Source organism: Ursus americanus, chromosome 14, assembly GCF_024610735.1.
Source record: "Ursus americanus isolate L20-20 chromosome 14, mUrsAme1.1.p, whole genome shotgun sequence".
NCBI classification, from domain to species: Eukaryota; Metazoa; Chordata; class Mammalia; order Carnivora; family Ursidae; genus Ursus; species Ursus americanus.
In genome coordinates, this window is record NC_142140.1 from 7005253 (window position 1) to 7032470 (window position 27218).

Here is a 27218-nt window from a genome sequence, read left to right on the forward strand (position 1 = left end):
TAAGATCTTAGTGGGCAAGAGATATGCACGTACAAATCAACTGAAATGAAATACAAAGTTAGTAAAGAATAGATCTTTCTTCCTCAAAGTATTCCCATGGTTACAGAAGCTAAAAGCCTACATTCACAGTCTCAAAGTATCTCTCCACAAAAAAAACGATTAATTTCAAAGAGAGAAAAAGTGACTCTACAGTCATGTAGGGATTGAAGTTAACACCAGCAGCAATGGGACAAACAGACATGTATGCTATCTGATGGAATGCCACGGAAAGCACAAACATCTATAGCACTCGGCTAAAAACATGACTTGGGGCTCAGCGAGAAGAAACGTCAGGTAAACCTTAACTGAAAAACATTCTACAAAATGACTGAGACTGGCTTACAATCTTCCAAAGTGTCAAGGTCTTAAAAGTCAAGGGAAGACTAGAGAATTGTTCCAGAGCAAAAGAGAAAGACATGATAACTGAGGGCAACATGTGATCATGGATTGACACTCTGCTTCTATAAAGGATGCTACTGGGACAAAATCTGGATGGAGTCTCTGGGAGAAGGGTAGATGAAAGGTCTTTGTCTTATTCTTGTAAGGTTTCTGCAAGTTTGAAACTGTTCCAAAATAAAATATGAAGACAAATTTAGCACCTGCACACACCCTAGCCTATGTTATATTCAACAGCCAAACCAAATACATGATAGAAGTTAGAAGAGTAATTACAGGCTGGGGTGGGGCTACTGACTGGAAAGGGGAAATAAGAAGACAAACAAACTTGTCTTCAGGGAAACTAGACCCTTGGAGGGACAGCAGAAAAACACCCCAGCCTATGGCACTAAAAAAAAAATGTCTTGCTATAACTTTTCCCTGTGTGTGCTGTTGGGTTTTTGCTTGTTTGCTTTGGGGGGGGGGGGGACAGGGGGACTTTTAACGGTTCAGAGAAAAGATGCTAGTGTGACTGTAGTTGGGAGCCCGGTCTTCAGATAGACCCAAGTGTGAGTTCCAGTTCCACCTCTCACCGGCTGAGGAGCCTCGGGCAGGAACTTCATCCCCTGTGCCTCGATTTCCTCATCTGCAAAATCAGAATAATTGTACCCAAGCCCTGAAGTTGCTGGGAGGGCTAAATGAGAAAGTGTGTGGTGTGCCTGTCCCAGTGCCTGGCACAGTCAGCAGTCCATCAACAGTAGTGCTATTAGTTCTTCTTGTCAACACATCCCTCCCACGTGAGCCAACAGCACCTGACTAACGTGGTTGCCCTTCCCCATGTTCACTATGAAAACTTCCTCTGCCTCAAACACGCCTAATTGAAGCCTCACCTCCTTCAAAGGACCACTGCAGTCACAGCAGCGGTTTAATTAAAATGGAACGGTTGGTCTCCTGCTATAGGTCATCAAAGAAAGTCCAGAGGAACAAGTTCTCAGCGTTAGGAGCACTTTGTGTTCAATTTCTCTGAGGCCGTGTGGAGCCATTCACTTCACAGAAGTGCCAGAATAACCGCAATTTGGCCCTGAAGTATCTTCTCTGGGCCAAAATGGAGCACAAAGAGCAGACTTCTGTTCTCATTCTCCCAGCTGCGGGGCTGCAAGCTCTGGCAGTCATTAAAGTAAGCACCAAACCACATGGCCCAGTCCCGCTGACAAACAGAGTATGTTCTTAGATGCTGATGGGCTAAATAAAAAAAAAAGAGAGAGAGAGAGAGAGAGAAAGATGGAGATGGCCAGGAGTGGAGAGAGGGCCCCTTTGGCATATGGAGCCAATGCACGTTTTGTCGGCTAATGATGCTCTGCAAATTCGTGAGTTTTGGAAATAATGTCCAAGGCTGCCAAAGAGAGAGGTTTACAAGCCCTCCCTTCCAAAAGGACGGGGGCAAAGTTCCAAACATCAAAGACAGATTAGGCTTTACTGGAAGATGGAAACTCAGCACTCCTACAGGGAACCAGCTGGGTTCGGAAGCCTCAATTTCTTTTAAAAATTGCATTAGAGTCAAGATGCCCCTGAGCCAAACCGATGTCTCCACAAGACATCGAAAATGGCTCTTTCTGTGACTGTAGTGTGAGGTGGTCACAGCTGATCACATAAGCAGGCAGGATAATTGCTACTGCGGACGAGTTGTCTCTCTCACCTCCACATATGCCACTTCTAACCCCTACAGATTGACATTGGTTCTTCAAGAAGTCAATCAGAGAACGGACAGTTACCTCCATAGTCTTCAAACTGTAACCTTCATTCTCACTCGCTACTTCTGGGAGTTGTTTTTCTTTGGTTTTCCTTCTGCTTTAATGACCTTAACCTTCACCTACAATCTGTTCTTGTTCAGCCTCAGTTTTTGAGAATAGGTGCACTGGATATCAGCACTGGGAGCAGCAAGCCTACGAGGGAGAGGTAGTGAGAGCTGTAAAAGGCCTGTGAGAGAGGAGAGACAACACAAGGAAGATAGAGACAGGATGCCTGCTTTTGAGTCCTTTTTGTTACCTGCACCAATCAACAGTGTCATGTTATTCCATTCTGTACATGAGGGACAGCCACCTGGATTCACCTGAATCACTGTGGAGCCCTTATGTCAACCAACAAGTAAAATCCATGATGGTTTCCTAAAAGCTGGCTGAGTTATGGAGGCTAGCTTCTGAGTAACAGAGGCTCTGTGGTTTTCAGTTCCGGTGATATTTAAGGAGTCCTGGAAAAGGAAGAGGGGCTGAAAAATTGGGACAAGACAATATTTGATACCAGATTCTCCAAATATTTGATTTCCAAAGATGAGAATAAGGTTGAATTCTACAGCCCACTGGACAGAGATTTTGCTCCCAGGAGGAGTGTCATGTGGGCCATTCTAGACCACATGGCACTTTTGTACAGTTAGGGAACTGCACCCCTTCCTCAAGATGGTTTACTTCCTTTCCTTAGAAAACTGCTGTAATACACTGATGGGTTGGCTCAAGACATTCTACCCTTGTATGCCAGAAAACTGGCACTACAAAAATAAACCCATTATGCCTATGACCGATGTGAAACACCCCTCAGATGTGGCCTCTTACACAGTGCACAACCTGCACAACTGTATGCAGCAGTCCCAAGTAATTAATTATACGAGGCCACTATGGTTTAAGAACAAGTCATGACAGAGTAACAGCACTTCTTCCTTGATCAAAGAAGAACCACAAACATAGGATATCTGGACCTCAGCAAGGTCTCTGACAAGAATGCTCCAAATATCCTAGTAGACAAGATGAAGATGTCATAATTGAATACACTGACATAATCAGAGGGATCAAAAACTGGTAAGATAATTCAAAGAATGTTGGTTAAGATATGAACTGATGTTAATAAGAAAGGAGCTAAGAGTGATAAGTCATTGGCTCAGTCTTTGGTCCTGTCTAATTTATTTTTATTTATCTGTGTGAATGAATATTCATCAACATTTTCTAAGTATTTCACGTGTGCTGAACTCTGTGTTAGGGGTTTAGAGCAGGGAAACAAACATGGAAATCACATAAACAAATATATTCAATAAGGTATACTTACTGCATTTTACTAGTGACTTGGGTAATGATAAAGGTTTGTTTATCAATTCTATGCATTACATGAAGCAGGAAGGAATAGGCAATATGATAACAAAATTTCAGAATAAAAAAAGATTCTGACCACCTGATATTAACATGCCTATTTTAACAAGACTAAAAACTTCATAGAGGTAAATATAGGGTCTTAGTCCAAAACAAAAAACAAAAAAACAAAACAAAACAAAAAACAAAAAACACCACTGGACAGCAATGCAGTCTGATGCCCTAGAGGCAGTATGGTAATGGAAGGGCCTCGCTTCACAAGCCAGAGAGACCTGAATTAAAATCCCACCTCTGCTACATCTAGTCACACAACCGTGGGCAAGTCATTTAATTTCTCTGAGACTGTTTCCCCACCTATAAGATGGGATACCACCTGCTGTACAGAATCACTGTGAGGATTCAACTAGAAAGTGCATGTATTGGACACAGGAGGCACTCAAAAACAGAATTAATGTTACCAGCAAAACATGTGTCAAAGACAGGGGGATTTCCATTTAGTTATTCCTTTGATAAACATTATATTATGTACAAGTTCCAGTGCTATATTTCAGCATTCAATGGCAAAAAAAGCTAAGGTCTTTGCTTTTTTAGGATCTAAGTTTTGAGGATTACATAAACCAGGAATGATGGAAAATTACATTTACCATCTATCAACATAGAGTGGGCAATTTGTGGTTAAAACAAGTGCCGTACAGTATGGTGTAAGTGTTTTACAGGGTGTTATGGGAGGAGGAAGGAAGGGTATCTAAATTAGACTGAAAAAGCAGGGATTTGTATTTCAGAAAAGATCTGTATTTTAGAAAGGACACTCTGGCACCAGTGAGGGCCAGACAAGGCAAGCAGCTCAGTGGTCATGCAGGAATATAGGCAAGAAGCGAGAAGAGTCCAAACTAAGGCAGTGGGAAAGAAAATGGAGGAGAAAATGTGTCAGGAGATATCGAGGAAGGAGAATCTGCAGAACTTTTTATGACTGCCTGGGATGCAATGAGAGGGAAAAGTCCAAGATGATTCCAGGGCTCTGGTTTGAATGACTAAATGGAAGAAGGATAATGAGTCAGAATAAAGGATGTAGAAAGAACTGCAGATTTGGAGGGAAGCTGATGAGCTTCATTTTGGACTCATGGAGTTTGAGGGCTGGCCCTCAGGAGAGATCTCAGGTCAGGATACAGAACAGGGGTCTTTGGCACATAAGTGGGAACTGAAGTTGTGGGTCAGAAAAGCACAGAGTATAAGGCAGAGCCTTGGAGAAAACTAGCATTTAAGGGACAAAGGGATGGAAAAAGCCCACAATGGATACAGGGAGAACAGACAGAGAGCACAAAGCAGGAGTGGTTTTCCTGAGTGAAGGAATACCAGCAATATCAGATGTGCTCAGAATTCAAAAGATAAGGAAGGAAAAATGTTCAGGAGTTTTGGTAACACGGAGGTGTGAAGCCTAGGCAGAGCAATTTTGGAGGACGAGTGGGTGGAAGCAGGATTTTAGCGAATGATGACTTCAGGAAGTCAAGAAATGCGGATGGGAAGAGGTGGTGTGATGGCAGAAGTTAACGGGAAGGTGTTTTGTTTTTTTTCCAGATATTTAAATGAGAAGAGACGGTTAAGCAAGAAAGAAATGGAATAAATGATGGAACCAGGTCCTGAGGAAAAGGAGATGGAATCTAAGCACAAGTAAAAAAATCAGCCCTAAACATATTTCTTTCACAGAATTAGGAAAAGTGATAGGGTCAGCTGGAGATAAGCTTGTAAATGATAGCAGCTGAAGAGCCTTAATTGATGGCTGCAACTTAGTAAAGTCCAAGGCAAGGTTACGAAGCTGGGAGAGAAATGAAAATCTGAAAGACAAGGAGGAGATGGGCAAGAGAGCTGTCCAAACACACATGGGGAGTGCCAAGCAGCACCAGGAGCCCACAGCGTGATAGTGTCAAGGGCAGGATGTGTCTACAACAAAGACGGGCAGGGTGCTAAGGTCACCACAAAAATACAGCCCTGGTCTGTATGGTCAGACTCCCGGAGGAAAGAGATCTTCTTTTATATACCACACTCTCAAAGAGAGACTGTCAAACAGGAACAAGTTCAAGGGAGGGTAATCACAACAAAGGAGGTGTGAGAAAACCCTAGAGGTCATCATCTGGGGCTCGACTGACACCGAGTTGTTGTTGTTGTTACCGAGTTGTTGTTGTTACCCAGTCTGCCAAGACCACGGAAGTGCATATTGTCTACTGGGTGACAAAGCAGCATGTCATTATTCGCCCTTGAATACACAACCAGGCCTTACAATACAGATAGGTAGAAGGATCGGGAGATAGAAAAAAGGAGGAGGAAGGCATTTCGGAACTTCACTTCCCATGGGTAAAAGTGGAGAAAAGAGGCCATTTGGACTTCCAAATAAAATCTCAGAGGAGGTCAGGGATAACCCCTCAGGGACCACTAATCAAAGAACTTCATTATTACTTACGTCCACACACAGGATCCATCCCCTCCACCCCCAATATCCCAATTCATCTTCCTCCTCTCCCCATGTGGTGTTATCCAGTAACCAGTCCAGCAAATCCCACTTCCTTTATCCCTTAAACCCACCCATCTATCTCCCTCTGCACAGCCAATGCTTTGGTTCAGGCCTCTCTCCTCTGCCACCTGAACCAAAGCAATAGTGCCCTCACTGGTCTCCCTGCTGGACCTGCCCTGTCCAGTGTAATCACCATGGAACTGCCTGGGTAATTTAAAATAAAGAGCATGTGACACCCCTTTTTAAACTTTCACGGTCTCAACTCTCCCAACACCACACCTTCAGCAAAGTCCAGACTTCTTAGCATGGCAATATTAACTGCTACATTTTATCATTTACCAACTACCAACATCAAGTGGGTAACATATAGCATTCAATTCTCACAGCAACCCTGGGAGGTTAGCTTACACGTGAGGAAACTGAAGTTTAGAAAGGGAGTGACTTGCTCACGGTCTCAAAACTAGTTCAATGGCAAAGCCAGCATAGGTACACAAGTAACTTATATTCCAGTCTGTGTTCTTAATTATATATTATACAGTCTTATGCTGCCCACAAAGCCCTTTGTGAACTGCCTCCTGCTTACCTTTCCACAGTCCTATCTTTGCCTAGGTGAACTACCTGCAAGTTATGCAGTCACCTACAGTCCTCTGCTCACGCCACCTCCAATGTCTGCAATTCATCTCCCCCTCACTCTTCTATTCTTGCTCATCCTTCAGGCCTATGAGCAATACGTCCTCACAGAAGCCTTCTCTGATGCCTCAGCCTGACTTATGATCACTCTAAGTCCTCGTCTGGCAAATATCTACACATTAGCTTCATACCATAGTGCTCTTGTCTATCTCCTTGACTTAAAAAATAATTAATTCCTTGAGGCCAGGGATGTGTATCTTGAATGAGTGTCTGTACTTAACTCCTTAAAGAATTTCGAAATCATGTCACATGAAGGGCAGGGAGGAGCCGGCCAAGAAAAATGGAAGGGAAGGGGAGATGTTTTAGGCAGCAGAAGCAGCAGGAGGAAAGGGCTACAAGTGAGACACAACCTGTAAACAGTTTAACAAGACCACAGCACAGAACTGGGGGATGGAGAAACAATTAGGCAAGATGAGCTGTCACAAGACTGGTTTTTTCTTCATTCTCATGTTAGTTCCAAAGTCACCTCCTCAGAGAATTCATCTCTGACCAGCTAGATTTTATAATACCTCCCTCCACTTACCCCAAGTTACTCTCCATCTCATTACTGTTTCTTTTTTCTGTAGTGTCTAACAGGATCTGAAACACCTACTACCCACTAAAACCGCTGTATTATTGACAATCACAACTGCCACCACCACCATCAAAAAATAGGCTCCATAAACAGCACTCTACATCAGCAGTGCTTACAGTGATGCCTGGCACATAACAAAATTCTCAGTTGTTGTGGAGTTTACTATGGGTAAGTAAATTAAATGTGCTCAGCCTGGAGAAGAAATGGTGTGAAGAGGAAGACAAACTAGCAGCTTTCGAAGGTGTGGGGGCAATAAAGTGGGAGATTCCAAGGGTCTGAAGGAGGGACAATGAGCTGAGATTATGGGGTAATTGCTTTCAGCTCAAAATATGACTTAAGTCAAAGCTAGGGAAAGACAGAACAACAATAACCAGAAATAGTGGGTTTTCTGCCACTTAAGAAATCTAACCAGTGGGCAGGGGTGTCATCGAAGAAATCCAAGTAGTCAATGGGAAAGGGAACCTGGGACCCAGGGGTCTGAAACTGGCAGTCACAGATATGCCTGGTTTCAGTTGCGGAGTTAAAAAACATTTTTAAAAAGGTTTTGAAAAATTTTATTAGTCGTCAGTGTTTAATAATCAAGAGATTACGGGCAACACACGAGTTTTGTTTTCATTTCTCCAACTTTCTATATTTAGTACTGTGCTCATAAAACTCGATTCAGTAAAAATATGTTTGACTATTTCTGACATGGAAATAAATTTCTTACACCTACATTTACCTTACCTGATTGAATAAGCATTAAAGTCTGTAACCCCTGGATCAAACTGAGGAATGGAGAATCTTAGCTCAGAAAAACCCTGACAAAAAAACTGACTTTAACACCCTCGCTTCACAAATGACATTATCATCACTCCCATTTTACAGATGAGGGAAGAGAGGCTCAGAAAGAGGTGGCACGCCACAGTCACACAGCAAATCCCGGCTAAGCCAGGATAAGAACCCTGGCGTCCTATCTCCGGTATTCCAATACCGAAAATTCAAAGGACTCCCTGCCAGACGACAGGAGGAACTGACTTAGGACGTTAGGAGCTTTCTAGTCAGAAGACACCGGACTAAACCAGTCTCTGGGGACGTGGCTGGAGAAGGAGGGCGAGAGCCGGAGTCAGTGACTCCCTGGAGGAAGGAAGATCCTGAAATCTACCAAGACTTTCGCCCTCACTGCCGAGCTCGCCTCTTCCCGCCAGGCGTCCAAAACCCAGCCCGCAAGACCCCGCTACTCCCTCACCCGCGCGGCTCACTTACCGCCGCTCAACTTCCGGCAACCACGGCGTTGTCCGCAGCGCGCGCCCCAATGACGCAATATGGCCCCGCCCGCCCGAGTGGGTCAGTGGTGCGCATGCGCACACGGAGGCGCGGGCCGACCTGGTAAATGAGCCCCTAGCACCGGGCTGAGTGGGAGGACCTTGAGTTGCAGCGAAGGCGGAGCGTCAGGAGATGGGCGAGGCCCCCCCTGGTGAGAGCCGAGCAAGGTGTAATAAACTAGTTTATGAGCTGTGGGAATGTGTATTTGCCCGCCTTGCTTTGAAAAAACTGCTCCACTTTCTCTCTTTCGATTTCAGAGCGTGACAGGAATTATGATCATTTCCGTTTTCCAGGAGAGGCAGCATTAAACATATCTTAGGTGCCATTAAGGAGGCAGGTATGGAGACAGATGAGAATTTTAATGGGTAAAAGCTCATGAAGGTCGTCTGATTAACCTGTTCTTTCTAAACCAGATATTATTCTCATAGCTCCCTGCTGTCAATGGGATAAAGTTACTCCTTCCAAGTTATTTATCGCGCATAAACTATGTGCCAAGCATCGGTCAGATGTTGAAGACACAATAGTGAGTATAAACTTAATGTGACATATAAGGCCATTCATCATAAGGAATGAAAGTGACTCGGATGTAGCTCAATAGACTCATAATAACAAGAGTAATGACTACTATTATCTACCATGTTTTCAGGGTTTCATATTTTCTAATTACCACAAAGGTCCTGAAACATAGATGTATATTATCCCCATTTTACACATAAAGGAACAGAGACTAGGAAAAGTTAAGTGGCTTGCTGAAGGTCACAGAGCTTTTGGGATAGGATTCTAATGGAAGCATGTTTGACTCTGCCAAATAAAATAAAGTCAGACTTAGTAAGGAGATACTTTATTTGAAAAGATTATTGCAAGGGGGAAGAAAAAGGGCAGGGAAGGAACTATTGTGATAGAGAGACCACTCTGACTAAAAGATCTGCAAGTGTCTAAAGATTATTCAAAAAGAATTTTTCCTTAATAGGGAAGGGTGAAGAAGGCTAACTGGGTGTGGGGAAGTGGGAGGAAAGGGTAGCTTGATTGGATAGTGGTAGATTAGAGAATGTTTTACCTTGAGGTCAGCCTATTCTCTGGAGGGGTTGTATGGTGGATCAGGCTGAGAGTAAGTCAAAAATAAGGGGCCTGGAGGGTATGGGAGAAGCTGAACTCAAGTTGGTTAACAAAGAGTTTTGTTTTGATTGATCAGTGGATACAGGTAGTTCACCTAAACATTTATAAGGCAAAGAATAGCGATTCAGAAGGACTGTCTTGCCTTGTCACAGGTAAATAAGGAAGGTAATCCATGAGTCTTAACCTAAGTCATACAGGAATGGATATTTCTTTGCAGTAAACCCTTTCTGGAGCACAAAAGAGTGGAGGGAGGGTGTTGAAAAACAAATACTTCTAAAATTTGTATGGACCACGAAAGAACCCAAATAGCGAAAGTGATCTTGAGAAAGAAGAGCAAAGCTGGAGGTATCATAATCTCAAACTTCAAGATATACTACAAAGCTGTAGTAATAAAAACAGTGTGGGACTGGCACAAAAAAAAATACATAGATCAATGGAATAGGATAGAGAGCCCAGAAATAAACTCATGCTTATATGGTCAATTAATTTATGACAAAGGAGGCAAGAATATACAATGGGGATAATACAGTCTCTTCAATAAATGGTACTGGGAAAACTGGACAGCCATATGTAAAAGAATGATATTGGAGCACTTCCTTATACCAAACACAAAAATAAACCCAAAATGGATTAAAAACCTAAATATGAGACCTAAAACTATAAAACTCCTAAAAGAAAACATAGGCAGTAATTTCTGGGACATCGGCCTTAGCAATATATTTATGGAAATGTCTTCTCAGGCAAGAGAAACAAAAGCAAAAATAAACTATTAGGACTACACCAAAATAAAAAGCTTTTTCCCAACAAAGTAAACCACCAACAAAACAAAAAGGCAACCTAGTGAATGGGAGAAGATATTTGCAAATCATATATCTGATAAGGGGTTAATATCCAAAACATACATAGAACTTACACAACTCAACACACACACACACACATACACACACACACACACACACACACACACACTAATAATCCATTTAAAAATAGGCAGAGGACCTGAATAGACATTTCTCTAAAGACGTACAAAAGGCCAACAGATGCGTGAAAAGATGCTCAACATCAACTAATCATAAGGGAAATGCAAATCAAAACCACAGTGAGATGTCCTCTCACACCAATCAGAACAGCTAGAATCAAAAAGACAAGAAATAAGAAGTGTTGGTGAAGACATGGAAAAAAGGGAACACTTGTGCACTGTTGGGAATATAAATTGGTGCAACTACCGTGGAAAAAGTAGGGCAGTTCCTCAAAAAATTAAAAATAAAAATACCATGTGATCCAGTAATTCCACTATTGGGTATTTACCCAAAGAAAACAAAAACACTAAAATTTGAAAAGATACATGCACTCCTATGTTTATTGCAGCATTATTTACAATAGCCAAGATATAAAAGCAGCCCAAGTGTCCACCGATAGATGAAAAGATAAAGAAGATACAAAGGAAGATTACTCAGCTATAAAAAAAGAATTAAATCTTGCTGTTTGCAACAATGTGGAAAGACCTAGAGAAGACCTATTATGCTAAATAAAATAAGTCAGACAGAGAAAGACAAATACTATATTATTTCACTTATACATGGATTCTAGAAAAACAAACCAAATAAACAAACAAAACAGAAACAGATTCATAAATACAGAGACAAACTGGTGGTTTCCAGAAAGGAGGGGGTGGCAGGGTAGGCAAAATAGGTGAAAGGGATTAAAAGATACAAAATTCCAGCTGTAAAATAAGTCATGGAGATGAAAAGTACAGCACAGAGAATATAGTCAATAATATTATAATCACATTGTATGGTGACTTAGCGTGGTGAGCATTGAGTATTGCATAAAACTGTCAAATCAATATGTGGTACACCTGAAACTACTATAACATTGTATGTCAACTATACTTCAATAATAATAATGATGATGATGATGTTGATAAACATGTTGAAATGTGGGGAAATCTTAGACAAAATAAAAAAAGAATGCATATCACATAATTACATTTATGCAAAGTTCTAAAATCAGCAAAACTAATCTATAGTGATTAGAAGTCAGATCAGTGGTTGCCTGGGGCATAGAGGGGGCATGAGAAACTTCCTGGGTTGATGGAAATGTCCTATAACTTGATTGAGATGGGGATGACATGGGTGTATACATCTGTCAAAACTCACTGATCTCTACATTTTAAATGGGTGCATTTTACTGTACATATTGAATGTAACAAAATTGGTTTTTAAAATACTCGGTAGGATGATACCCACCCACCTCTAGGCTTCCCTCTATTAGGCATATATGAGCCTGGTTGAAGTCAGTTCTTTATAAGCTTGTTTTCTTTGCTGAACTTCAAGATTCTTGTAATTATCACCTTTTTGGAGTTTCGCCCAGCTCACAATTACTCCACTTCTCTGGGAACTGTTGGTCTTCCTGCCATGTTTGTACCACATGTGCCATCTGGCCCCGTAAGGTTATCCCTTCAGAGCTGATTGCAGCACAGGTAGACACAGGATGATTCTTCCCTCTAACCTTTGGACTTTTGAACCAATGCTCATGCCTTGGGGCACCAAGATGATGGAGCATTATGAAAGATGCAAGACCAGGACCCTTAAATAGGCAGAGAATGTTCTCAGCCACAGCAGGCAATGAGGCCCATGACACTTACTCAAGACCACAGCAATTCAGATCAATCCACCTTCATCATTTGATGAAGCAGCTCAGTTGAGGAGAGCACATGCTACCCACAATGGGAACCATATGCTCCACAACCTAGGCTTTGAAAGCCCAAGAAATTGTGGAATGACATATTGGCAACTTAGATCTTAACAGCATTATTTCTTTACAGAACTTAGAATGCATCTCAGCCAGAAGAGCCCAGCATCCTTTCCACCCTGTGTTAGGACTTAAATCTACCTCTGGAAGGCCCATTTTCAAAAGAGACACCAGCAATTTTCTGCAAGCCAAGTAGCCAAACAGCCAATTCATCAAATGGCCAATCTGCAGACTAATGGATTTTCTGAATGAACACTTTATCAACATTACCAACTTCTAAGATCTATAGCAATTTCTATTAGATGGAATAGTTTCATAAGCTTTTAAAGATTTATGTCATGCAGTAGTTGACTGATTTTCATGTGGTCTTCAGAGAATCATTTGAAGGGATTTCTATTTATCAAAAGCTAAGGATGGTTTATTCTTCTTTTGAATATATTTAACTTCTGAAAACATTAATACAGAATATGTTCTTGAATATAGATTTTTTTCTTGAGTGTATTAATATTATGCCACTTGGTTTATGCTCTTCCTGTCCCCCACTTTCTACTTCTCCTTTTCTGTCTGCCTTCGCATTCCTCATTTTCTCTGTGCCTCAGTTTGCCTACTTGTGAAAACACAGAAATCTCCCTCATGAGATTGGTGTATAGGTTAAAGTAAATAATGGTCGTAAAGCATAGGACCTGGCACATAGTATGCTCAGTATGTTTTAAAACTACATATGAGGGGCGCCTGTGTGGCTCAGTTGTTAAGTGTCTGCCTTCGGCTCGGGGTGTGATCCCAGGTCCTGGGATCGAGCCCTGCATTGGGCTCCCTGCTCCGCTGGGAGCCTGCTTCTTCCTCTCCCACTCCCCCTGTTTGTGTTCCCTCTCTCTCAGGCTGTCTCTCTCTCTCTGTCAAATAAATAAATAAAATCTTTAAAAAAATAAAATAAAACTACATATGAGTCCCCACTGTGTATGCACCATAAACACTGTATTCAATAATGCATGGGGCTCTTTTTTTTATGCTCTGACAATTTATATTGATGATTTCTGGTTCTTATCAGACTCAAATCCAGGTCTCTTCAACCCAAAGTCAGAGCTCATAAACATTTCTCTTCACTAGCTGCCTCAACCATTTATCAGCATAAATAATGGGCACTTTGGAAACATTTTTTGACCTGGGAACAGACCAGCTGAAGCTTTTAAAACCAGCATAAAGGTCTCTTTTGCTCCCCCCGTTTTGACCAAGAAGAGCTTTGGGGGATGTCAAGCAGAGAGTGAGCCTTGTTATTAAAAGTAAGTTCTTTTCTAAAGACATTTACAAATGTGACCAGAAACCAAAGAGAAAACCTATATCAGATCTTATAATATTTGACAGTACGTTTCAATACATCTTCTCAGTCAGAGAGACTCAGAAAGGTAGAATTAAATAAATCAAACTCAGTATAGTTTCAAATATCATATTTTAAGTAGGTAAAAATCTGTCATTTTAACAGATCATGCAAACAGGAACACGAAGAGACAAAATACCAGCTTGTACACACACCCCACTTTGCTACATATATGACAGTTTGGCAGTAAGTTTTAAAATATAAATCACAACCAGATTGCGATGTAAACCCCAAGGAAAACCGGATGTTCCCATGCCTTTGCTAGTTCTTACTGAAGAAGTGTGACTACAAAAGAACATGATGACTTCTCTTCAACAAACATGGCAGAACTCACAGAGAAAATGCACACGAGGGCTTCAAAGTATCACCTTCTGTGGCCTCAGGCAAATTCTATGTCAGCCGTTCCTTCTCTCAACACATCCTTTTCAGAATTGCCACCACTTTCGGGAATAGTGTGTGTGTGTGTGTGTGTGTGTGTGTGTGTGTGTGTGTGTGCGTGCGCGCACCCGCGTGTGTTGTATACTTAAAGGATAAATTTTTGCCTGTTGGAGGAAACGTGTGACAACGAGCTGGAACCCCACCAGGTTTTCATTCTAGCTATGTGATGTTTGGCACTTATTCCGCCTTGCCACACCTCACTTTGCTCCTCTAGTAACAGCATCCTCGTGCTGTGGAGTGTCATGGAGCTTCAACGAGATAAACACGACCCAGCTTTCAAGAAACATGGCTTTCTTCTCCCCATTCCCATTTTTGTTTGTTTTTGTCGTGCAACCATTAAAAAAATACCCTTTTTCTCTTTCTTTTGAGGGCAGCTTTTATCATTATTTTGTTACTAGTCAAAAGGAATTCGGGGTTGAAAACAATGAACGAACAAGCTGCATAATTTCCTACCAACTCTAAGATATGCGTGGATGAGAAATAATAAAGCAGAATTTCCAACATGGTTCAGACACTGGTTCTGGAGAAAGCTGTAGGAGGGGCTCAGAGGAGAGGTGTTCTGAGAAGTGACAGTCAAGATGGAATCGCTGTCATGCCTATCAAGGTGACCCCTGGAAGGGGACAGCATCTATCTGCATATGTAAGGTCTCTGCACAGTCCTATAACTCCATTCCAGGAAGGCTTGAGAGTTCCATCTAATTCAGCAGTAAAACTCTCCCCACGTGTCCCTTCAGTTTCCAATTAATCCCAGTCTGCAAGCTTGAATTACAACGAGAGTCTGAGGCTCCCACATTTCCTGAGGAGCAGGAGAACTCATCCAGATCTGATTCTCTTGAAATATCCTGCTCTCTACTCAGAGTACAATCTCCCTGCTGACCACCGCCATCTGCTGTTCTACCAATGGTGCCTAAGAACTCTCCAAGTTATCTGGTCCTTAAGACTACTCTTCCGACTCCAGAAAGCCCAGGTGCCCGGCAACTCATAGGCCTTCATTCTCCATTTTCTTCAGGAACATCCTAAGTGTCACTTTAGTTGCATCCCCTTGTTCCCTCCCTTAGGAGCGAATGTGCAGAATTTTCTTGAATGTCTTCTTGAAGTTTTCGTTGCACAAGGGGTAGATGAGGGGGTTCAGCGTGGAGTTGATATAGCCCAGCCAGATGGTGAACATGTGCACACGCTCATTGCAACAGCTCTTGCAGAAGGCAATGACCATGAAGAAGATGAAGTAAGGAATCCAGCAAAGAATGAAGGCCGCCATAATAAAACCCAATTGCTTGGCCGCCTTCCGTTCTCGGTTCATGTGCAGGCCAGACACATACTGTCTTGAATGTGAGCGGAGCCTCTTCCAAGTGAACTTGATGTAATCCAGGCCTGTGCTAGACCCACTTCTAGGTTTACCTTTCCCTGATGCTGACTCTGTGGGGGTGTCTGAGTCTGTCCGGGAGAAGGACTGGCTATCACCTAGGATCTGATCCTCTGACATTTCATTAGCCACATGCATGTTCAGGCTCTGCTCATCCATCCCGACTGGGCTCTGGCTCTGGTCGATAGCTATGAAACTCCTGCCACTCCCCTCTGCCTCAGTCTGCATTTGCACAATGTTAAGTGGAAAGCACTGGAGTTTGTCCACTTCTCTGTCCTCCTCTTGGCTGAAGACACCTGGAGATTTCGTCTCGTCTGGGTCTTGGGATGGTGGCTTCAAGACAGGCTCACCACTGGCATCCTTTGACTTCCTTTTCAGAACTTCCCAGGGAGACTCCTTCCCTGGTTTCTTGGCACCTGCCTTGGGGTTCTCTGGCTTCAGCTTAATTTCAGAGAAGGAAGGGAGGGATCCATTGATGAGCTCTCGGTGCTGACAGTGCTGCCGAACGGCCTTGTAGATCTTGGCGTAGAACCAGAGCATGAGCAAGGTAGGCAGATAGAAGTTGATGATGGCAGTCATGATCTTGAACCAGGTGACATCATAGAAGTCTGTCTCACACCTGTCATCCCGGTGTCCTGAGGACTGTGACATAAAGTGATGCCATCCCAGAATAGGAATAATCCACAGGAAAGAGAGAAACCAGGCCCCCAAGATGGTGGCTGATGCTCTGGTCTTGGTACGATACTTCAGGTATCTGAGGGGCTGCTGGACAGAGCGATAGCGATCAATGCACAAGATGAAGACACTGAAAATGGATGCTGTGCTGGCCACGTAGTCCATAGAGAGCCAAAAGAGGCAGAGAGGCTGGCCCAGGGACCACCTGGACATGAGGAGGTAGAGGATGTTCATGGGCATGACGACAGCTCCCACGATCAAGTCTGCCACGGACAGGCTGACAATGTACAGGTTCCCCACGGTGTGGAGCTTCCGCTCACTCCGCACAGCATAGAGGACCAGCAGGTTGAGTCCCACTGTGACCAAGGAGATGGCACTCAGGACCACCACCAGTGGCATCAGTTGGGGGCTGGCTATAGTGGTCTTGTTCCCCTCACACATCTTGTCTTCGAAGGTGCAGGAAGAATTGGGAAGGGTCATTGGCACGAGAGCAGCCTCCAGCTGGGGCTCCCTCCCTGGGAAGAAAGACACAAAGATTAAGATCAGAGCCTTGGAGATCAGTAGAGTCAGTTGGTATCATCAAGTTGACCTAACTGGGGTTGTATGCCATTCAGGGCAGTAGATACTGCTGTTACCTATGGTCTATATCCCCTTCTTCCTTAGTCATTCATTTCTTCACCCATTCAATGACCATTTAGTGAAATCCTGGCATTGTTCTGAGCACTGGGAACATAGTAGTGAACAAAAAAATTTCTGCCCTCATAGAGTTTACATTCTAGTGAGGGAGCTGGCAAAAGCAAGACAAAGTTTGTGTAAGTCCCATGTTGCATGTGTTCTGGGAAGGTGGGCTGCATTATGAGTGGTCTATGCTGGATATGGCACTCTAGTTTGAAGAAAACTGAGAAGCCCTAACAAAGTGTAAATCTCTCTTAAAATTGAGCAAAAACAAACTGCTTCCATATTAAGACAAAGCCAGATAAATTCTTGAGAAGAAAACTAAATTTGTATGATTTTTTTTTAAGATAAAAAGCAAGACCTTAAGACATTTGATCCTTGTGGGAGGAACCTTTGAGTTACTTTATCAGAAAAGCATCATGTGGGTAGCACTGATTTTGTCCCAGCTCTGCCACTGATATCCTGAGTGATCTCTCAGCCTGCATTTTCTCATGGGTCAAACGTGAAAGGTGGCGCAGGTGATCCCTAAAGCCTTTCCCAGGCGTCCTGTTTAGAGTCTTGCTTTGGGTATTTTTCCATATTCTCCTCCAGCTCTGAACTGCCCATCAGAGCAACCCTTCAGCTTCTTCGAGTGTTCCTCCTCGAAGGTGATGCTTCTCCTCTTGTGACCCAGTCTTGCTCTCTGCTCCTGTCACTCTCCGCTGTCTGCCTCAGAGCCTTCCCTACTCACCCCCGTCAGCCCCGGCCATCAGCTCTGTGAGGATAATAGCCCCCAGTTCTACAGCTTCAGCCTGTCTCTTTCTCCACTTCCACACCTCAAACCAGGACCTCCAGCTTCACCTGCAGCCCTGATCCAGCTCACTCCCCTTGGAATAGCCCGCGGCCACCCCAGGAAGGCGCAAAGAGGCTACGGAAGTTCATCTCAGGTTTAATTTTGATTTTGTTTGGGAGAAAGCAGGAAACAGTTCCCCCAGACACTCCCACCGGCTGGTATTCTCAAGGTAGCTCCAACCACCCTCTGCTACAGATGTGTCTCGTTTCTCTTTTTCCCTTGTTGCCTTGAGGGAAGTTCTCTTTTCTTATTTCTCTCTTTGCCTCATTGTGCACAGAGAGGGACCGAGAGTCTCTTTTCACTGTGCATATACTATTTGTCATTCAACAATGTGACAGAAAATAATTTTTTAATATAAAAATCATTGATTTTTTTCTTTTTTGACTAAAAGGAAAAACTGTGATGATTGAGTTGAGATCACTGAGCTAAAAATTACTGTCCCATATTAAGTGTCTCAGGGTGAGATCTACTCAGGTCTGCAGCTTACTTTGAAATGAATCAAAAAACAAGTTGGATGGATAGTTGGTTAGAAGAAGGGATAAAGGAACAGACATATAATAAAGTAGAAAGAACAAAATGTTAATTTATAACCTAGGTGGTAGATTTATAGGCGTTCGCCGTACAATGCTTCCAACTTTTCTATTTTATCAATAATTTTCATAGGAAAATGCTGGGGAAATTAACATAGCATATATACATTTATCTTCCTCACCTATCACTGTAAGCTTGACTTTTTGTCACATGTTCTCCTTTGTAGCTTGGACATGTTAGTCTGCACAAACATACAAGCAAAAGATCAATACATATTTGTTAAATGGATGAGTGAGTGAGTGAGTGAGTGAGTGAGTGAGAGGCAGATGCCATGAAGCATCTCAGCTCAGAACTTACTCATTCAATAGATATTTACTGGTGAAAGGTTCCCTTCAGCTCAGGGATCTGCTTCAGGAGCAAGAGAATCCATTTTTGTCCTCTGAAGCCATGGGATTCCAGGATTCCTGGAAAGGCAACTGCAGCACTCGCCTGCTGCATGAAGACCCATCTTGGCCCCTGCCTTCCCTGAGGACTGCCAGCTGGGGGGCAGGGTGTCAGGGAAAGAAGAAGAAGCCTGAAGGAACCATGAAAAGTGGGCCTCACAGGCTGGGCGCCCAAAAGGGCAGCAGGAGCAGCCACATCAACGGTGATCTCATGTCCCACTCAGGACTGGCTATGTAATTTGCGGGGCCCAGCGCAAAATTAAGAATTAAACAATTATTAAGAATTTCGAGATGGCAACAGCAGAACATGACACTGAAACACAGGCCCTCCTGAGTACAGGGCCTGTGTGGCTGCCACCACCACAGGCCCATCTGCCATTTCTAGTCTCTGGTCCTCTTACCCAATCCCGAACACGCCCCAGCTGGTGAGATAACTAATGCAAGGCACTCCCCCCTCCCTCAGGGATCTGCATTTTGAAACGCAGATGGTTGAATGGTTTTCTCTCTATAAATGCCAAAGGGACGTCGAGCTGAGTGTGCAAATTACCTGGGGACATGGATCCTCACTGCACCTCATGCTACACAGGAGGCCATGCTCCCTTCAGGCTGCCCAGACCCCAGCAGGTTCTGAGGTGGTCTCTCTGGGATCAAGGCCAAGACTAGAGAGATGGTGCAGGAGATGGGTGTGCTCTGAGAAGAGAGAAGGGAAGCTAGAGGAGGCACTTCGGACAGGGCAATTGGAGAAGAAAGGCGGGCACCTGTAGATTCTTTATAGCGTTGTGTCCCTAGAGAAGCAGGTGATGGAAGGAGGGGGTTCTCACCCCAGCTCTGCCACTTGATGGCCGTGTGGAGCTTGGGTAAACAGCCACACCTCCAATTTCCTAACCTGTAAAGTAAGGAACACATCATTACCTCTCTCCCGGGGCTGTCAGGAGGGTCAGTTGAGGCAGCAGGGTGGGAAAGCTCTGCTAATCCCCAGGTAACGACAACCGGGTGACAAGCAGAAATGAACCCCTTTTCTCGAAGAGGCTCATGTGCACAAGCAAGTCATCATTTTTGAATTAAGGCAATGGCTCCATTCCAAAACCATTAGCTGCAGCAGGATTTTTTCCAGAGTGATTACAAATAGTCTAATCCAATCAGGCCCATGTGCCAGCAAGTAAACAAAAGTAGTCAACGTTCCTTCCATATCCTGGGAATGCTGACTGGAGCAGCCACAACGGTAAGGGGCCGAGCCCTGGGCTTTTCAGATATCGGTTATTAAATGCCTACCACAAGCCTAGAGGGAGGTCTTGTGATGATCCCCAAGGTAGAGATGAGGAAATGGTCAGCTCAGGTTCAGAGAGGTGAAGCAACCAACTCACGGTCACACAGCTAGGAAGAGACTGGCGAAGTAAAGATGCAAACCTGAGTCTGTTTCGCAACCTTTGCTCTATTGACATTTTGAACTGGACAATTCTTTGTTGTGAAGGACTGTCCTGTGCACTGTTGGCTGTCTAGCAGCATCCCTGGCATCCCTGGCCTCTGCTTGCTAGGTGCCAGTAGCCTCCTCCCCCTCTTCCCAGTAGTGACAACTAAAAATATCTCTAGACGTTGCCAGATATCCACTGGGAGGCAAAATGATCCTTAGTTGAGAACTACAGGTCTAACTGAAGAATAAACACCTTGAACTGCCAAAGAATACAACTTTCTGCTCAAGGTAAAAAAAGACTTTCTAAAATTGATGTTATCAAACAATGCAATGAATTGCCTTGATAGATAGTAAGTTCCCCATCATGGGAGGTATACAAGGAGAGGTGGCCTGAATCTGATTCCAAATTAGAAATATTCCTTCTTTCTCAGGGGCATTTATTTACCTAAATAAACTTGCAGACCTTGGTTTTAGATAAAAGAGACCAATAGGCAGGGATGTCTGCTAATAGGAAGGGGAGGCAAGAGGAATTGGGGGGTTTGGAGAGATGCTACATTTTAAATGAGGCTCCCAGTGGCCTTACCTTCCCCACTTCCCATCCCATTTCAGCAATGCTGATCCACAGAAGGCTCAGAGCTCACTTGGATGGAAGAATTGGGCGGTGGTTAAAAACCCAAGCTTTGTAAACCAGTTAACCTCTCCTCTAATCCTGCTTCTGCCCTAATTAGCTGGGCAAGGTATTTCATTGCACCAAGTCTTGGTTTTCCTCACTCCTCAAATGGGAGGAAAGCACCTCGTACAGTGCCTGACATAGGAAGTGCTCAATTAATAGCAGCTGTTGTATTTTCTTCCATTTCTGGGTGAATAACACAACAATCCCACAGCCAGTCCAGTCCGCCTCAGAGGAATCATCCTTGACCTCCTTGTTTTCACTGTGGCAGAAACTGCTCATAGTCTTCCAGTATCAGTTCTCCTCTATTTAGGAATAGACCTCTATTTTTCTAGCTGAGTACATGGCTGCCTGGAATAGACATTACATTTTCCAGGCTCCTTTGTAGCTGCATATGGCCATGTGACTAAGTTCCAATAAAATGGAAATGGAAATGGAGTTTGCTACTTCCAGAAAGCAGCCCTAAAGGGAGGATGTGTTCTTTTCTTTGGCCTTGATTCTTCCAGCTGGCTGGAATGGTGATAGGATGAACAGGGCTTAAGCAGCCTTCTTGGGACCATGAGGAACAGCCACAAAATGAGAACAGTGAAGCAGCAATTTGGATGGAGTTGAGATCTCTGATGACTGCAGAGCTGCCAAACCAGTCAGGGCTCTCCCCCTCTGGGATAGTTTAGGTTTTCTATCACACACAGCCAAACAGAAACCTAACTGGTACACTGCCCCTGACTTCAAGGAGTTTGTCAATTAACATGAGAATAAAGACAAAAGGTAAAGGAACAGCACCAAAAAGTAAAAAATTCTAGAATGTAACTGGGACAAATATGATGACTGAGGTAGGATCAAAGCAGGTGACAGGACAGAGGAGAGAGGAACAGCCTCTCTCAAGGTGGAGTGCAGATGTCAAGAAGAACAGAGAAGGAGTGATGTGTGAGCTGGGCTTCGAAGGATGAGTAGAAGTTCACCAGGAGGAAGGAAGAGGAATTTAAGGATGAAGAAAAGAAAGAATAAAAGTACAGAGCTGAGTTTGAGGCATTAGGAGGGAATCGTTGGAATGATGAGTCCAGGAAGGCATCAGGGGACAAGGAGTAAGAAAGCTCTTTTACACCTCTATGCTTTTGCTTGTGCTGTTTCCCCTGCATGGAGCACCATTCGCGTTGAAGCTCTTAGTTGCTCCCCCTTCTGTGTCTCCATGATGCTTCTAACTCCCTTGACATCACCTAGCTTATCATCCTTTCTTCAGCTGATTGTTCCTAACTAAACAGGGAGCAACTCTCGGGCATGGAAAGTGTCCACTATTTCTGTTTCTGATGTGAGACACCCATTACCATCAGGGAGACACCCCCTCCTTCATGGCAGGGCCCACACCTTTTCATTCACTGCCATTCTCCCATGCTGGCACATGAGGGATGCTCAACAGATGTTTGTTGGATGGGCTCTGAAAAACGAGACACAAAAAGCGAGAAGGGCAGCAGGAGACACAGGAAGAAGGATCTAACTGCAGAAGGCGTGAGCTTATTTTTCACAAAGATGTCTAAACCAACAAAAATTGGAGGTAAGACTTATGCTATTGATGAATATTGATAACCTTCACTTAACTTTTCTACTTTTTCCTGGAAACTTTATTGTTGGAAATTTCTCTCATGGTAATCCAAATCATAAATACAGATTTATGCACAAGGATGCTTATTGCAACATCATTTATGATAGGCAATAAAAGGAAAGAAACCTAACATCTGGGAACTAAATATATGATGGGACAGCTACAGAATAGAGTACCATGCAGTCACCAATAATCACATTTACGGAGCACCATTAGTAATATGGAAAAATGCTTACAATGAAATTAAATTTACAACAGATGTTGTTTATCCAGAATGATGTCAATTCTGTTATCAGGTTTAGCATAAGGGTGAGTCTCCATTATGTTATATTAACAGTGGTTTCCTCTGGGTGGTGGGTGATGTTTATTATCTTTGGCATTTCCCAAGATAATCAACGACGAGAGCATCTTAGTTTTATAACAGGGAAAAATAAGAACTAACTGCATTCATTTTTAAAAACAAAATAAAACAGATTTCTTCCATTGGAAAAAATTTTTTTAAGGAAAGGTCTTCCACATTCTTAGCACATCTTTTATTTTCTTTAGTGAGAAGTGAGAGTTTGGGATTCCTTTCTTGATACATTCCGAACTGCCTCACCCACCACTGCTCATTCCAAACGGCTCCACCCTCCGAGAATCATTTGCATTAGACGCTTGTTTTAGTCAAGTACGTCTGAACATTGGTTTCTTTGCTCTAGTTCCGAGGGTGAGGTGCCATGCATGAAAGTACCCCAAGTATTGCATTTTCTCGTTGAGTCTGGCCAAGGCATAATTTCCATAAAACACCCAGGCTTATCAGTGTCACTGGCTGTGGTGCAGAGAGCAGACTGCAAATAGCAAAATCGCATTATAAACCCAGTGCTACCGAACATGCCTGACTTTGAATGTAGGGCAGTGCCGGGTGAAGAGTTAGCCTCTGGGTAAGATGCAAGAGGTAGATGACCTTGTGGGAAGAGAGGGGCCCCGAGGATTTTTCTGGGAGTGGAGGTACACATTCAAATGTCTACAGAGTCAGGAAGGGAGAGTTAATAAGAACAGGGGACTGTGTGTCGAGCAAAAGGGAGTGGCGGGGACTGGGGCAACCTGAGATTATATTCTGTCTGAAGAGGGCAGCTCTTGCTTCGACACCACCAACCACTGTAGGTCCAGATCTGCCTATTTTTTAAGTGAAGCATAAAAGCTGGATTTTTTCATGGAAACTTTTAATTTTAAATGTCACTTATTTAGTTGTTTTATTTGTTTTCTTGAACACTTGATCACAGGTCAAGCAAAAACAAATTTTGAGGACATGACCTGTGAGCTCCGAGTTGAAAACGTCAGGTTAGTTCATAGGGAATCCGGAGTGCTGAATACAAGGTAACCACCCTGGAATAGAATAGTTTTGGGGTATCTGCCCAGCTCACAAGCCTCCTTCTTGGAGAACCATCATCCAGCTAGGGGTAGAAACTGGCAGCCAAATTTATACCATGTAAACCTGATCCCTAGTCATGTGATTGGACTGGAGGATGTCATCTGACCCAGAAGGGCTAAGTCCCATTCTCTCTTCTGGAAAACTGAAATGGGGGTTGTGCAGCCAAGACAGTCTGTTGGTCTCATGAATTGAAGTGACAAGAAGAGGGGGGGCGTGGCTGCCATTGAGGGGCGGTGTTGCTCATTATGCAGGCACACTGAAGTAGAGGAAGGAATGTAACAAGGCAGGGGACAAATGCCATGACCTGTGCTGGGATAACTGATGTCTCCATGTCCAAAGATGAATCTAGACCTTTCCCCCTCACAGCATACACAAAAATCAACTCAAAATTGGCGATAGTCCTAAACGTAACAGCTAAATGTCTTAAAACGATCAGAGGAAATCATAGGAGAAAAGCTTTGAGCTCTTGAGTTAGCTGAAGATTTCTCAGATACAACGCCAAAGGTACAACTCATAAAGGAGAAAATTAAGTTGGACTTTGTCAAGTTTTAAACTCCTGTGTTTCAAAAGGCACCACTAAGAAAGTCAGAAGCTACAGAATGGGAGAAAATATTTTTACCTCATATATCTGTCGGATCATATGTCTGATATGTCCAGAACATATAAAGAACTCTTCCAACTCAGTAGTAATAAGACATATAACCCAATTTAAACACAGGCAAAGGATCTGAATAGATGTTTCACCAAAGAAGGTACAGGAATGGCTCAGAAGCTCATGAAAAGATGTTCAACATCATTAGTCATCAGGAAAATGCAAATCGAAAACAAAGTGAGATACCACTTCACACCCACTGGATGACTATATTTTTAAGAGACAGACAATAATAAGCATTGATGAGAATGTTGAGAAATTAGGACTCTCCTATACTGCTGGTGGGAGTGTAAAATGGTGCAGCCACTGTAGAAAAATTTGGCAGTTCCTCAAACAGTTAAATATAGTTACCATAATAACCAGTGATTCAATACCTAGATAGCTACTCAAGAGAAGAGAAGGTATACATCCATGCAAAAATTTGCATGTGAATGTTTCTAGTATTGTTGATAATAGCCAAAACATGGACACAACCCAGATATTCATCAACTGGTGAATAGATAATCAAAATATGGTATATCCATGCCATGGAATATTATTTGTCAATAAAAAACCCCCCAAAGTACCAATGTATGCTATAGCATGGATGAACTGCAAAAACATCATGCAAGTAAAAGAAGCTAGACACAAAAGGCAACACATGGTATGATTCCACTTACAGGAAAAGTCCAGAATAGGAGATCCATAGAGACAGGAAGTGGATTAGTGGTTGTCTGAGACTAGGGGTGGAAACAAGAAGGAGTCTTTGGAAGTGATAGCAATGTCCTAAAATTGAATTCTGATGATGATTATACAACTCTGGACATTTACTAACAATAATTGAATTGTATGATTTACTCAGAATGGGTGAATTTTGTGATATGTAGATTATATCTCAAAAAAGTTGATTAAAAAGAAATTCAGTGGTCCAAGCAGGAGGCTGTCTAGGTTTCCAGACTTCTGTCTGTTTCAAAAACCTGTTTTGGTACACTAGTATTGCTCCCTAAAATACTCACCAGGCACTGGGATTTTTTATAGAGGAAATAAAAGAGTATTAGGCAAATAAGAATGAAACTAAGGGTAGATCCTAAAATGCCACTGGAGTTGGGTCACAATTTTGTCTCTGAGCTTCCCAGGAGCCAGATCAAAGAGGAAAACAGGATCAATTACAAGATTCTAGTGTCATTTGAATAAAAGCAAAATAGTCACTTTGCAGAAAGACAGCTTTAGCTGGAACTAAGTTTTAGATAAAATGGTTTCTTGTAGAAGGGGCACAGTGAGATGTTACAAATAACTTCTTCATCCTTAGCAGCAGAAGAGTGGACATGACATAGCTACATCAACTCTTCCCTCCTGTGCCTCCATGATCCTCTCTCGTTTTATAATTTGGCTTAAGAGTTTGGGAGGTTGGAGCGCCTGGGTGGCTCAGTCGTTAAGCGTCTGTCTTTGGCTCAGGTCATGATCCCAGTGTTCTGGGATTGAGCCCCGCATCAGGCTCCCTGCTCAGCGGGAGGCCTGCTTCTCCCTCTCCCACTCCCCCTGCTTGTGTTCCCTCTCTCACTGGGTTGTCTCTCTCTTTCTCTCTGTCAAATGAATAAATAAAATCTTAAAAAAAAAAAAAGAGTTTGGGGGGTTGGATTTGTTTATCTGCTCTTCCCAAGCCCCACTCCTGGCGTGACAGGCTGGGATTTTGAAATTAGGCCACAAATGGGGAGCTGAAGGATAATTATCACTAAATGGCAAACAAAAGAAATATAAAAAGCCCAGCTCCATTCTCTCTTACCTTCTGACATTGAAAGCAATGAATAAGAAGAAAAGTAGTATTTCAAAGGCTTCCTACATACCAGCATTGGGCTGGGAGGGTTTCCATGTTGCTTCATTGAATCCTCACAGTGCCAGTTATGATAAAGGAATCATTTTTTGCCCCCATTTTAATAATGTGGAAACAGAGATTTTTGGAGTTGATCCAAAGCCCAGCACTAAGGTCCAAAGATGACTGAAGAACAAGTCCCTTAACGGCCCAAGTGACACCCACCTTCTAGGCTATTTGAATGAGCTTCAGACCCCCTGCCCTAACCCACCCACCTTTTCACTATAGTAAGAAAGAGAGAGTAGTAAATACAGGTTTTAAATAAAGATTTCACGGCATTGGAACTAAAAACATCTATGCTAACATTAGACAAGGACAGTGTACACAACACCAGACCCAGCATACACACACGTATCATTTCAGGACACAATGAATAATGTTTTATTTTTGTTCCAAATCCCCAGAGATTAAGCCTTGAGAAAGGCACTTTCAAAGACCAAAGTTACCCAGGCTGTTTTCTTCTTGAGAAAAAAAGAATTGTGTATGATATTGAAGGAAACAAAAGAGCTGGTAGAAGAGAAAGGAGAGGCAGATGAGATGTTTACAAGAGGTAGCTCCTAGGTAATTGGGAGTTTCTTTAACGTCTGTCTCCTTCAGTCAAGGGACCCCCTGCCTGACTGTGCAGCAGCCATCCCAGCACCACACCTGGGGCTCCTCAGCGCCACCTGCTGGCCAAGCCCCCTCCTGGTACTGGGGGAAGGTTTGTCTCTAGACTGAGGTATATGCGGACAGGAGCATAGGTAAGAGTGAATCGGTCTGGCAGCTCGTTCCATTCTCATATGCATTCATTTACCCATCCA

At 43.2% G+C, this 27218-nt stretch overlaps 2 protein-coding genes and 1 long non-coding RNA gene across 7 annotated transcripts in view; 1 reads left to right on the top strand and 2 right to left on the bottom strand.

The window, feature by feature from the left end:
* Positions 1-8622, bottom strand: part of ATG7 (autophagy related 7) — a 239095-nt gene extending 230473 nt beyond the window's left edge. For 2 of the 4 annotated variants that reach the window (XM_087866774.1, XM_087866771.1), the window contains exon 1: positions 8564-8622. The gene's annotated coding sequence lies outside the window, so the exon portion shown is untranslated. The remainder of the gene's footprint in view (positions 1-8563) is intronic. The other 2 variants (XM_087866773.1, XM_087866772.1) reach the window with 2 other exon arrangements.
* Positions 8623-8672: 50 nt separating this feature from the next.
* LOC148108907 (uncharacterized) lies at positions 8673-9146 on the top strand. The gene is made up of 3 exons (XR_015726562.1): positions 8673-8774; positions 8881-8960; positions 9052-9146. It is a non-coding gene; the product is annotated as an uncharacterized LOC148108907 (long non-coding RNA).
* Positions 9147-11095: 1949 nt separating this feature from the next.
* The window catches only part of HRH1 (histamine receptor H1), a 95207-nt gene continuing 79084 nt past the window's right edge, over positions 11096-27218 (bottom strand). For both annotated transcript variants that reach the window (XM_087866777.1, XM_045808242.2), the window contains exon 2: positions 11096-16859. In XM_087866777.1, the coding sequence (XP_087722903.1) occupies positions 15361-16824 (1464 nt within the window). In that variant the 5' untranslated portion in view covers positions 16825-16859 and the 3' untranslated portion in view covers positions 11096-15360. The remainder of the gene's footprint in view (positions 16860-27218) is intronic.